Consider the following 13,756-nt stretch of genomic DNA (forward strand, 5'->3'; position numbering starts at 1 on the left):
TGTGTCCCAATGTCGAATATCCCTCACTGTCAGGAAATTCCTCCTAATGTTCAGCTGGAATCTCTTTTCCTGGAGCTTGCATCCATTGTTCAGGGTCCTAGTCTCTGGAGCAGCAGAAAACAAGCTTATTCTCTCCTCAATATGACATCCCTTCAAATATTTAAACAGGGCTATCATATCACCTTCTCTTCTCTAGGATAAACATTCCCACTCCCTCATAGGGCATGGATTCCAGATCCTTCACCATTTTAGTTGCCCTCCTTTGGACATGCTCCAGTTTCTCAATGTCCTTTTTGAATTGTGGTGCCCAGAACTGGACACAATATTCCAGGTGGGGCCTCACCAGAGCAGAATAGAGTGGCACTATTACTTCCCTTGATCTAGACACTATACTTCTATCGATGCAGCCTAAAATCGCATTGGCCTTGTTAGCTGCCTCATCACACTGTTGACTCATGTTAAACTTGTTGTCTACTTGGACTCCTAGATCCCTTTCACATGTAGTTTCATTCAGCCAGGTTTTCCCCATCCTATATCTCTGCATTTCATATTTCCACCCTTAATACAGTACCTTACATTTCTCCATGTCGAATTTCATTTTGTTAGCTTTGGTCCCTAGTCTATTCAGGTCATTCTGAATCTTGATCCTGGCCTCTGGGGTATTAGCTACTCCTCCTAATTTGGTTTCATCTGCAAATTTGATAAGTATTCCCCCAATTCTGTCATCCAGGTCATTGATAAAGATGTTGAATAGCACTAGGCCCTGGACAGAGCCCCACTGGACACCCCACTGGTCACTTTTCTCCAGGATGAAAAGGAGCCATTTCTGAGCATCCTTTGGGTTTGTCCAGTCAACCAATTACAAATCCATGTAACAGTTTCCTTGTCTAGCTTGTTTCATGTTTTTATTTTATGTACTGTTTAATTTGGTTAACTGCTATTAAGAGACATAGCTAAGAGATTCTATGATATGAGGTGCCCTATAAACCTTTTAATAAATGAACAGATATTTCAATCCTATATATTCATATTATCAGACATAACTCCAGAGTTGTTAGCCTTTTGGATGCCAGAAGGTTCCTCTCATTCTTCAATGCAAGAAACAACACTTCAGCTGCCTTCTAGAAGATAAAGCAAAAAGGCTTCCAAAAGAACTGAAGCCTTGGGCAAGTCACACTCTCTCAGCCTCAGAGGATGGCCATGGGAAACCCACTCTGAAGAAACCTGCCAAGAAAACCCCTTCAGAGACTCCCATAAGGTCACCATAAGACCTGGAAACAACTGGAAGGCAGACCCCAAGAACAACATTGGGAAATAGGTGCAAGCCTTGCCTTGGGAAAGTGTAATGACTGGGCTCCAGTCAATGGAGGTCTTCTTCAGGCAGAAAAGGGAGGTTTATGCAAACACAGAATGACATCACTGCTACGGAAGGCTCTCTTGACCAATCAGAGAGCAAGATGAAGGTCCTTCTGGAAGCTTCCATGAGAAGGAGATATAAGGCCTGAGAGACCAAGAGACAGTTGGGGGAATTGTGTCGGTTGGAGATCGAGAGAGAGAGTTAAAGAGCGGATCTTGGAGGTTAGTCTCAGAATTGGACGCTTAGGTTTATTTATTTCTTTAACAGCTTGTATGAATTGAATATTATATACTTACAAATATTGTACCTGCAAGATTCTTAATATCTTGTGTGACTTATATTTCAGTTATATTTTGTTATTTATAATTAATACCTCCTTAGATTATCTACTACTCAACGCTCCTTTTACACGTGTCTTGGCTCAGTTGATGCTTGGGAAGATTAGTAAAGAAGAAGAAATAAGGTTCCTTATCTGGTCCCAGTGTAGGTTAAGGGAAACCCTTTTATGATTCACTGGATGATGGTAGTGAGATTTCAGAAATTTAAGGGTCTTCTGGGCTAAGAGCCATAATGTCTAAATGTCTAATTAACAATTTGTAAGTCACTCTGATAGCCTTTTGGCTGAAGAGAGGGCTATATTATTATTATTATTATTATTATTATTATTATTACTACAGGGCCGCAGTTTGGCTGCTTGGACCACCGGAGATCATCACATTGAGTCAGTTGGAAAAGCCCATCTCACTCCAGAAAATAAAGCTACTTGAGGAGTTTGCACTCTACATCTTTCTGTGATAATAGCTACAAAACTGATAATAGCATTTGGGACATTTAGTCTTTTAAAAACAAATATGGCAGATTTAAATGCTGCTTTAAAACCTCTTTCCATCTGCCAGCTTTGTGCTGGTTTTGGGGGAAAATGCGAAAGCGTTGGGAGGGAGGGACTGCCAACAGAATTAGGAGATGCATTGCAGGCTGTGGACAATTTGCAGCCAAGAAAGGTCCAAAACACACGGCAGCAATAGTCCAGTGTGAGAGCGCTTTAACTGGCCTGGCCTCAGTGCTAGGGAATCCTGGGAACTGGAATTTATTGTGGCACCAGAGTTCTCTGACAGAGAAGGCTCAATGTCTCACAAAACTACCTTTCCCAGAATTCCCTAGCACTGAGCCAGAGCAGTTAAAGCAGTCACAGATTGGATTATTGCTGCAGTGTGTTTTGGATTTAGGTGACCCATTGCAAATCACACTCTCTCAGCCTCAGAGGATGGCAATGGCAACCCCTCTCTGAAGAAACCTTCCAAGAATACCCCATGATAAGGATGCCTTAGGGTTGCCATAAGTTGGAAATGACTCTAAGACACACATGAAGAAGAGAAAAAAGTGCAATTATTTCTCAGGTTGTACATGGGAATGGGAGGCAGTGTGCTGCAGTGGTTTGAGTGTTGGCTTACAACTCTGGAGGCCAGGGTCTAGTCCCTCACTCCTCCATGAAACCAGCTGGGCAAGAAGTCACACTCTCTCAAGCTCAGGGAAGGCAATGGCAAACCTCCTCTGAACAACTCTTGCCAAGAAAACCCCAGGAGAGGCTCCCTAGAAGTCGGCAATGACTTGGAGCTACAGCACAAAAAACAACACAGCCTCAAGAAAGAGACAGCATGGTTTAGTGGCTGGAGCATTGGACTATGACCCTGGAGACCAGGGTTCGAATGTCCTCTTGGCCATGGAAACCCACTGAGTGACCTTAGGCAAGAAGTCACACTCAGAGAGAGGTCCTTGCAAAACCACTTCTGGACAAATCTTGCCAAGAAAAGCCTGCAAAGGGCTTCCCTTAGGGTTGCCATGTCAGAAACAACAAGAGAAGTAACACTACTAACGGGGCTTAGTCACACCTCAAAATTCAGATAGGTAGAAAGAAAGAAAGAAAGAAAGAAAGAAAGAAAGAAAGAAAGAAGACATGGGAGTTGTAGTCCTGGTTGAGAGGGATTGGAGGGGCCTTACTGCAGGGCAGGACCCCTCCTCTTTCTGGCCATGTGGATGCTGGGAGATCCAGTCCAGGAAATACACTTTAAATCCCATTGGCAAGAGACAAGGCTACTACTGCCTTTCAGATCCAGTTTGCCCCAAATCCTTTATGAGGCCAGAAACCCCTTTGTTAGGAAGTGAACACCAAATATCTCAGGAAGGCCCTATATCTCCCAAGGCCTCCTCCCTCCAGGACCTCCTTCCTCTCTTCCCTTCAGTCTCTCTCTCTCCCCTGAAGGCCTCAAACTGTCAACTGCCAAGCACTGAGGCAGAGGCAGCCATTTTGTGTTCTGGTGGCCATTTTGTGTTCCATCGACCATTTTGTGTTCCGGTGGCCAACCTTCTCTGAGGCCTCAGTGGAACAGAGGCTTCTCTTTCTCTCCTGAGGCTCCACAGTCAGAAGGAGGCCAGGCTCCTTGGGCCAAAAGGAAGGAAGTGTGTCCCTTTTTGTGTGTTTTGTGTCTCTTTTCTGAGAGGGTTTTCTTACACAGCTCTGCTCCTTCTGGGGAACATGGATTTTAAAAGGGATCAGAAATGGGGCGGATAGTTTTAATACAAGCCTTATTCTTCTTCTTCAGAAACATCGGGCTTTGGCTCCTAAGAGGAGGCTAGTACCCCAAAAAAGGCGTAAAGTGGCTCCTTTGGGAGGTTTTAAAAGTCTCCTCAGTTTCCTTATTAATAGTTTTTCAGGCAAGAAGGAAGGTGCCAGACTAGACCATCTCATATTACCAAGAATGAAACAAACAAACATACAATCAAAGAACAACAAAAAGAATAAGGATTAGACAGAAAAAACCTCCTTATTTTTTAAAAAAGCAAAACCATTTTTAACAGGATAAAAATTCGACTTGGGTGCTTCTATCCTTTTACAACCAACTCAGGCTTTATCTGCATTATAGAAATAATCCGGATCGAAACCTTTTTAACTCTCCTGGTTCTTTCCTATGGAATCCTGGGATTTGTAGTTTGTTGTGGCATGAGAGCTCTCTGGCAGAGAAGGCTAAGTGTCCCAAAGGTAAAATCCCAGGATTCCATAGCACTGAGCGGTTAAAGCGGTGTCAATGTGCCTTCTTTCTATAGTGCGGATGCAGCCTTCTTGGGAAAGTGGCAGATGCTGGGGAAAAGAGGAGGAATGCAGAAGGAAAGGAGGACGGATGGAAGGAGGGCCACCTGCAGCTGGACTGGCCTCCCTGAGCGGTCAAGACCTGAACTGAGTTGTGGACGATGGGCACTCTTGATATCAATATTAATATCTGTCACTATTGTACAATAGTGAACAATTAAGGAGGGGATCAGGTTCCTCCTTTCAATAGCATCAGGAAAATGTTTAGGTGTTAAGGTTTGGAAGTCCTATTTGGGGACTTTTTGTGTTCTCACAGCCATCGGGTGCCATCAGGAATACTTTTCTTTAGGATCAGAAATCCTGTTTGGGGTCCCTTCCGACTTTAGGGCCCTTTCATCCCCCATTTTGTGTTCTCTCAAGGCCTCAAACTGCCAACTGCCAAACACTGAGAATCAAGAGGCCATTTTGTGTTCCGGCAGCCATTTTGTGCTGCTTGTGACTGTGGGGAATAATGTTCCAGAACCTTCTCTGAGGCCTCAGTTGAACAGAGATACCTCTTTCTCTCCTGAGGCTCCAGAGTCAGAAGGAGGCCAGGCTCCTTGGGCAAAAAGGAAGGCAGTGTGTCCCTTTGTGCCTCGGGCCCTCCATTTTGGGGCGAAGGAAGGAAGGAAGGAAGGAAGGAAGGAAGGAAGGAAGGAAGGAAGGAAGGGGTCTGTGGGGGGGTCTGAGGAAGGGGAGGCAGGAGACTCAGGGCCAGTGGGGAGGCTGGGCTTTGGAAGCAGGGAGAGAGAGGTGGGGAAAGAAGCGCTCCCTTTGGGCCCTAGCTGGGAGGGTCCCACCGGTCCTTGCCTCCCCCTTTGGGAAAGGCGACCCCCTCAGCCCCCTGGACTCACTCCTGCCACTCATTTCTAGGGCTGGGACTCAGAGGAGTTTCCTAGGCATTGTCACCTTCTGTCCTCCATGGCCATTGGCACTGACCCCTTTTCCCATTGCCTTCCCTCCCTCAGCCCTGTGGACCTCCTCCGCATTCAGAGCAACCCTTCTCTACCGCTGAGGAGACGGCCTCTGACCCAGGGAAGCTCCAGCCATAAAGGACTGCAGAAGAGACCTTTCTGGGGCTGCAGGAATCAGGTTCTTTATACTGAAGGTAGGCCTTTATTCCTGGAGCTGGAAGAGGATCTTTGTTTAAATGTTTCAGTCCAGGATTATGTGGAAAGGTTGCAGCTGAGAGAGTGAGTCCATGCTTTGTAGGCATAAAGCCCCCAATTCCATCTCTAGCACCATTGTCTTCCCAGAAGGTGGAAGTGATATTTCCAGACCTCAGACAGACAGTTCGCCAGTGAGCCCTTTTTATGGGGACTGTGTGTGTACATGTTGTTTACTAGAGCTTTGTGAGATATTAGTTTCACTGGGTTTACATACATCTTCACTTCCCTCAAATGAGCATAATCTAGGGTGCAATGTTCAGTCATAAGCCTATACATTTATACATTTTTGTTATATCAAATGCAACACATTCAGCAGTGTGCATCTTTTTAAAAAATATACAAGGAAAAGTGAAGAAATTGTGGGTTTTACAATAGATCCATTCAGAAACAATGCAGACAAATGTACATGCCTAAATTTCTATGTGGCTTTAGCAAGCAGAGGGAGGAGGTGCACACCTCATGCTCCTGCCATGACTGACATAGACAAACACAGCAGTTAAGCTTAGAGAAATAGTCTCATTTGCAAAAATGAAATGATTATTTTGACCAGTGTCTAAATGGGAAGGGGGCTATGATGATGGGAGGGCATGGATCAGATCTGTAAGGTAATTCATTTCTCATTCAGCCCAAGAGCTAGAGCTTCTCCACCTGGGACATAAAGCAGGTCCTCCTCCTCCTCCTCTCTGTGAAAGAGAAGTCAAATTCTCATCAGTCATGACGACACAGCATGAAAAATTTGTATTCCTGAATTCAAAATCTGAGGAGTCCTGAATCCTGTTGGTTAACCGTCGAGAGTAGACCCATTAAACCCATAAGTGACTGGTGAGTCAACATATAAATAAATCAAACTGATTCAGTGATTCTACTCTGATCAGGACTAGGCATAGGATACAGGCTAGGATTTAGGTCTGCATATGGCTGGAACAGGATATTCCCAGGTCAAGATGAACAGGTAACAGTGTGGAAATGGGCATTCTCCACATGGGCAGAGACACTCTCAGAATTGTGACTTCTCTGCATGCAGAAGTCTGCCATAGGAATTGGGTGCTCCCTTTCCATCAGCTCAATCCTCTGGTGCCCCCTGATCCTGGGAGAAGGGCTGGATCCCATGGAAGGGGAAAAACTTGAGAAGATAGAGCTCCTTTCCTGCCCTTCCTGACGAGGGGCCTCCCTGGGGAAGGGACAGTTGTAGACCCATTCCACCCAGAGCAACACTGGAGCATAGAGAGTTCTACTGGTTTGGCCATTGGGAGAATAAGGAACCACCAGGCCAGACAGCCTGACCCAGCAGAACCCTCTATGCTCCAGTGTTGCTCCGGGTGGAATCAGGCTACTGGATGTGAGGTATTAAGGAAGCATCCAACTGTGTTTCTGTAGTCAGAAGCAAAGTGAAGACATGTTCCTCTGAGGGCCACTGTGGACCTCTGCATTCAGCAGATAATGCACTCATTTCACATCTAGATATGAGGAAATAGTCAGGACTTTTTCCAGTTCCCATCCCCTGATCCCCAGCTACTCTCACAAGGCATGGAGTACCTGTTGTGTAGGGGAGCTGCAGTGAGTCTTCTAGGTCCAGGGGGCTTTGGTTGGTGCAGAGGGAGAAAGGAGATGCCTCGGCCCAAAGGAGTCATTCGTTACCTGCCTATGTCACCAGCAGGATGCTGATCTCTGACTTTGAGTGCTGCAGGGTTTCTTGCTAAACCAAGCCTTACCCTGGTCTCTTTTCTCAGGAACTTCATCTCGACCCTCTTGACACAGTGTTGGGACATTGTTTGCTGGAAGTGACCCAAGTACAAGGCCACCAGGATCCCCTGCCCACCTAATGGCCAACACAAAGGACAAGCAGAGGGAGTTGGGCTCCAACAGAAAGAGGCTACCGAGGTACAAAAACTCTTTGGTAAGTTGCCATCCTGACTATTAGTTTCATATGTGTCATTGCTGGACCGGCTCATGAAAGCAAGCGGAGAACATCCTGTCCCAGTGTGGCAGAGAGAGTCCTGGTTAATCCTCTGTCACCTCATTTTTTCAGGGGCTTAGAAAATGTCCTATTTCATTCTCCTCCTACCATTTCCCCCTTTCTCCTCAGGTCAGCTCAGTTGCTGCAAAGTACATTCCAGGTTCAGAAGAGTCTGCAGCCCATCAACGCAAAAGAGGGGAGAGGGGAGGAGAAAAGTGGGCAGGGTCTTGCCATTGCCAGGAGTCTCCACCAAAAGCAAAATGCTGTACCCTTCCTCACTTGAGTGATATTTATCAATAATTTTAGCCATATTGATCCCCTTCTGGTGTTGCTTGTCGACATGTGTCTTGCTTTCCCAATCTGTGAAATGCTGGGGGATATGGAAGAATATCTCTGGACCTAAATTGAGGGTGGGCCCAGTGGCCCTCAAGCCCAGAGTACTCCCCAGAAGTTCTTTTTAAAAATGAAATTAGGTGAGATGTGGCTAAATGTACTATAATTTATTGGTTATTAAATGTACTATACATGTTGGGATAGTCAGTACCCTAACCAATCAATAATATCCCAGAAATGGCCTAAATTATATTCTTTATTATGTTGTATATTATATTGAAAAAATTTGAGACAAACTGGATCTCAAAGGCTGTAGCTTTTTGCTTTCTTGCAGAATTTAAAGTTTATTTCCTGGACTGAATTCTGAATTGTTGAAACAATATTTGTGATGCACCATGTCTGGATAAGGGCTATTTTCTGTTGCAGGTGACCTTTGCAGATGTGGCGATATATTTCACTGAAGAGGAATGGAAACTGTTGACGAAAAAGCAGAAACTTATGTACAGTTCTGTGATGATGGAGAGTTATGAGACTGTGGCCTCTGTGGGTAAGGAACCTGAATCCATTGCCCTTCCTGTGAAGACTGAGGGCCCTTTCATAATTCACTGTCAGAGCGCTATGATTCCACTTTAGAATTATAGAATCAAAGAGTTGAAATAGACCACAAGGACCATCCGGTTCACTCTTCTGCCATGCAGGAATAGACATTCAAAGCACCCCCAAGAGATGGCTATCCAGCCTCTGTTTAAAGACCTCCAAAGAAAGAGACTCCACCAAACTCTGAGGGAGTATATTCCACTGTTGAAGAGCTCTTACTCTCAGGAAGTTCCTCCTAGAGTTTAAGAGGAATCTCTTGTCCCTGTGGCTTGCATCCATTATTCCATGTCCTTTTCTCTGGAGTAGCAGAAAGCAAGCCTGCTCCATCCTGAATATGACATCTCTTCAAATATTTGAACAGGGCTGTCATATCCACTCTTAACCTTCTCTTCTCCAAGCTAAACATACCCAGCTCCCTAAGTCGTTCCTCAGAGAGTATGGTTTCCAGACTGTTCACCATTTTGGTTTCCTTCTTCTGGACATGCTCCAGCTTCTCAACATCTATTTGAATTGTGGTGCCCAGAACTGGACACAGGATTATTGCAAGTGAGCCCTGACCAAAACAGAATAGAGTGGCACTATTACTTCCCCAGATCTTGACACTATACTCCTATTGATACAGCCTAGGATCATATTGGCCTTTTTAGCTGCTGCATCACACTGTTGACACATGTTCAACTTGTGCTCGGCTACCATTCCTAGTTCCTTTTCACACGTAATTTAATTGCCTTAACAACCTCCTGTGGAATAGTGGAATTTCTAGTTTATTGTTCTCCACTTTGTAATGTTTCTAATTATCGAATCCTAAACTGCGAGTTCTGGAATTTTGTGGGAAGGAGCCATAGAGATTAATGCTTTTTGCCCTTAAATGGTCCTCAGCCCATTCCTGAGCATGTTTCCTGGCTTTTGTGGCCCCTCTTCCAGCCTTTTGAGGCTCTGGAGAGGCTTTCTGGGGAACAGGCATCCTTTGGCCCTGCAATGGCTCAGAGAGGGCCCAACAGTGGCAAAATGGCCTCCACTTTCCCAAAGGGATGCTGTGGGATATTGAGGGGCAAAACATTATTCCATATTTTTAGGTGACACAATGTGGGGTTGCCTCTGAGATCCCCTGGGAGCCAATGTAATCCCCACCCCCAATAATAATGCATCCCAGTCTTGGAGATGCCTTAAAGCTGTTTTAAGGCGCCTCTCTGGCATCTGACCCTCACCAAAATTGGAATCCAGGTCCCAGCCCCCTTGTTCTCCCTTTCCTAATACATTATTTGTATATTGATTATCCTGCCTTTCTCAACAAATGGGCTTCAAGGTGTCCCTTTTATGCATCACACACACAATGTGGGTGTGTTTCTGTCTGTGATAGAGAGATGGAGGGAATGTGAAAAACAGAAAAGCGGGAAAGAGATGCTCAAGGTGAGATGCTGAAGCAGTGCAGATGGGCAAGAGGGAAGGTTGGAGAGCGGATGAAGAAAAGGAAGGAGATCAGGCCCTTGGGAGCCAGGAGGGGAAGGCAGGAGCAAAGCCAGGATCTCCTAGCTCTGTGCGGAGAGGAAGGACCTCTGGGAAGGGCCAGGAGAGGGGCCTTGGGGATTGGGAGGCAGGTACCAACTTCACAGATTTTAAGAACTGGTTTGAGTGAACTGTGAGAACATGGCCCAGGCCTTGTTTTCAGACATATTAAGGAGCTCCATATTGCAGTTATCAGCAATGTCTATGAAGAGAGGAAAGTTGACATAAAAATTCATTTTTCGCTAATGTTTCTTTTCCTACTTAAGCTTCCTTAGCTCCATGGTTGATTCAAGAAGTCCTTTGTTACCCAAACTGCTCGAGTCTAGGGAGGATACCTGCAAGTGCTATGCTTTTAGAGGAATTAGCTGAATAGAACGAAATAGTTTTACTGGGGCAATAGTGACCTCTGGACTCAGCCAAGCTATAGCAGGTCCTGAATCAAACAAATATTCAGAGGGATTTGAAGTAGGTTTTTGTGTTTTATTTAGGGGGAAAGCAAAACACACAGACACATACAAATAAGTGTTCATACACACACGCAAGAACTAGGTAACAAAGATGGGTGTGGTGAATAGATGTAAGGCTTTGTTAATGGTGATACGTTATCTATCCAGATCTTTCTTCCAATTGCTGAGGATTTGGAGTGGGAAGAGGTCAGTAGTTCCCGCGACAATTGGGGTTGGTGAGTGCATGGAGGTGCTTAGCCAAGAAAACAAACAGTGTCTGTCTGTAACTGGACTGACACTGAAGAACAGCAAGTCTGGGCTGATATTTATTAGTGAAATTGGTGCTTGGGGGCAGAAACCAAGGGTTCAGAAAGGTTTATATCACTTTAGAATATTTCCTGTGTGGGGGAAGAATGGTTTGAAACCGGATTGAATTCAGTGGGTGTTTGATGCAAATGCCTGAGACAAAAGGGATTAGCACACTGAATCTCAGGTCCTTGTTGGCTCTGAATTTTGATTGCGTTCACAAGCCAATGTACATTGCAATCTGAGGTGATGCACCCAGATGCAGCTCAAAAATAACATAGCAGAGTACAGAAGCAAGTATCTAGATATAGGCGTTGGCAATGACTGAACACTTTTCACACTAAAAATAAGGCACAAACACAGTTGATTTCCTCGAAATCCTTGGAGGTTCTCTCTCTTGAGTTGCAAAACAATACAAATATTTGCAAGCTCTCCTCTCCGACTTCCATCAACTTCACTGTCTCCTGAACACACAACTCCAATCCAATCCGCATGTGAGCTGCATACTGTATTGGTTGGGAGTCATCTCCTGGTGCCAAACAGCATGAAATGACCTCAGCAGTTAGCTACCATCATGCCTTGGGCTCTGACTCAGGACTCTATGGCAGTCTCACAGGATATGATGCCAGCTGTCAATCAAAGTATTTTTGCACATATTTAATTGAATTTTTTTAACAGTCCTTTGACTATCTTCTTCTACTGATTCCCTCAAGGCAGTCCCCATTCTTTCCTAGCTCCTATGAGTAAAGATGCAACCGTTCAATGGATTTAGGGGCATAAGCAGCAGGGTCATGCTTGGGTTATTCACAGCAACTTTATTAAATGGGGCAACACCCTCCTCTCTTAACTCTGATTTTCAGTCTTGTCTGTCATTGTCCTTCTTTACAGAAAAACATTTGATTCATGAGAGAGTCCACAGAAGAAAGAAGTCACACAAATGCCAGCATTGTAGGAAACGTTTTGCTTACAAATCAATCCTTGTCATGCATCAGAGAGTCCACACTGGAGAGAAGCCATACAAATGCCAGCATTGTGGGAAAGTTTTTTTTCGGAAGTCACACCTAGTGAGACATCAGAGAATCCACACAGGAGAGAAGCCATACAAATGCCAGCATTGTGGGAAAGGTTTTTCTTCTAAGCCAGACCTAGTGAGACATCAGAGAATCCACACAGGAGAGAGGCCATACAAATGCCAGCATTGTGGGAAATGTTTTTCTCAGAAGTCACACCTAGTGATACAGCAGAGAGTCCACACAGGAGAGAAGCCATACAAATGCCAGCTTTGTGGGAAAGGTTTTCCTCAGAGGTCAAGCCTAGTGAAACATCAGAGAGTCCACACAGGAGAGAAGCCATACAAATGCCAGCTTTGTGGGAAAGGTTTTTCTTCAAAGTCAGACCTAGTGAAACATCAGAGAATCCACACAGGAGAGAAGCCATACAAATGCCAGCATTGTGGGAAATGTTTTCCTCAGAGGTCAAGCCTAGTGAAACATCAGAGAGTCCACACAGGAGAGAAGCCATACAAATGCCAGCATTGTGGGAAAGGTTTTTCTCAGAAGTCAGACCTAGTGAAACATCAGAGACTCCACACAGGAGAAAAGCCATACAAATGCCAGCATTGTGGGAAAGGTTTTTCTGACAAGTCAGCCCAAATGAAACATGAGAGAGGCCACACAGGAGAGAAGCTACAGAAATCCCAGTAATGAACTAACATTATATTTGTCAAGAAGGAGTACAAAGAATATATTTTTAATCCTGTCGTAATAAGAAAAGGCCCTTATTATTTTGTTCGCTTTGTCTGTTCATATATCTGTTTATGTTTTAAAGTCATATTTGTTTAGTTTAGATTTTAATTGCTAATATTATAGGTAATTGCTTTGGGTTGTATATTTGTCGTGGATTGTGGATTGTGGTATAGGTTAGGTAGATGAGGGGTGGGATTTGTTGCAGCTGGATAGAATAGTTACGGGAATGATATCTTTTGCAAAGTGTGAGATGTTGTTTGAAGAAAAATTTGGGGTATTAAGAGAAAGGGCTAGTTTCTGGGAATGGCCAAGGGGGCCTTGTTACCTGTGGGGCATAGACTGTGGGAATTGGGGGTAAGGCTAGGTTTAGAAGAGGGTGATGTTGAACGTTTGGGGTTTTAATGTATTGTTTGTATTGTAGTGGGCAGTTCTGGCTTAAACACTGGATTTCTGTGTGTTCTCAATAAAGTTCTTTGCTATTTCAACACACTGGACTCTTTGATGCACAGAAGTTCTGAATTTGCCCAAAACTGAGCCTTTCTTCTCTCCTCAGTCCTCAGCTCCATTCCCAGCCATAAGAACAGAAGGGGCACACACACACATACGTGCACAGAAACACACAAACATACAGGATACACAGAGAGAGCTATATTTCAAAACTAGAGCCTTCCTTTCCTGGCTTTCCCTCCTGAGTCCAGCTCTGCACCTTGGACTCCATTGCGATCTCCTCAAAGGAAGAAATGAGGGAAGGAAGGGGAGGCTGCTGAACCTCTGGTACATACCTTCCTTTCCCACAAAAGTCGCCAGCAGAATAAGCAGCAGCAGCTAGGCCCTGGCAATCCCTGCGAATGCTGAGGAGAGGCCTTTGGGGGCATCTATGTATGCACAGTCTCAGCCCCTGAAGCCATGGCTGCCCTCACAGTCTGTTCTTAGGGAGGGAGGGAAGTGGGGAGAGCCCTTGTTCATTCAGAGGAATGGTTTTCTGGGGGGCCTTTGGGGGGTTATAAGGAGGAAGAAAACCCCTCTTCTCCTCCCAAAGAAAGGCAGGGGGCCTGCCAGGTCTCCTCTCCCTCTTTCATTCCCTGCCCCCTACTAGGAGGATTCCTTGGGTCCTAGGTACTTGGATGGTTATTATGATAATAGACGCCGTGGGGACCGTTGGAGAGAGGCATGGCCATGAAGGGGAGGGGGATCCAAAGGTAAAAAGGGCTTTGAG

At 45.0% G+C, this 13,756-nt stretch overlaps 1 protein-coding gene across 3 annotated transcripts; it reads left to right on the plus strand.

The window, feature by feature from the left end:
* Positions 1-5,283: 5,283 nt before the first annotated feature.
* LOC149287712 (uncharacterized) lies at positions 5,284-12,982 on the plus strand. Of its 3 annotated transcripts, XM_089492604.1 has the most exons (5): positions 5,284-5,589; positions 6,276-6,472; positions 7,381-7,547; positions 8,367-8,487; positions 11,684-12,982. In XM_089492604.1, the coding sequence occupies exons 3-5, from the start codon at positions 7,473-7,475 to the stop codon at positions 12,496-12,498; spliced, it is 1,011 nt and encodes a 336-aa protein (XP_089348730.1). In that variant the 5' UTR covers positions 5,284-5,589; positions 6,276-6,472; positions 7,381-7,472; the 3' UTR covers positions 12,499-12,982. The 3 variants fall into 3 exon arrangements, with proteins under 3 accessions (XP_089348730.1, XP_089348729.1, XP_089348731.1); XM_089492603.1 differs by lacking the exon at positions 6,276-6,472; XM_089492605.1 differs by lacking the exons at positions 5,284-5,589; positions 6,276-6,472 and having other exon boundaries at positions 6,881-7,547.
* The last annotated feature ends 774 nt before the right edge of the window (positions 12,983-13,756 follow it).

This window comes from Sceloporus occidentalis, unplaced genomic scaffold, assembly GCF_023333645.1.
Source record: "Sceloporus occidentalis isolate IW3139 unplaced genomic scaffold, rSceOcc1.0.p SCAF_57, whole genome shotgun sequence".
Lineage (NCBI taxonomy): Eukaryota > Metazoa > Chordata > Lepidosauria > Squamata > Phrynosomatidae > Sceloporus > Sceloporus occidentalis.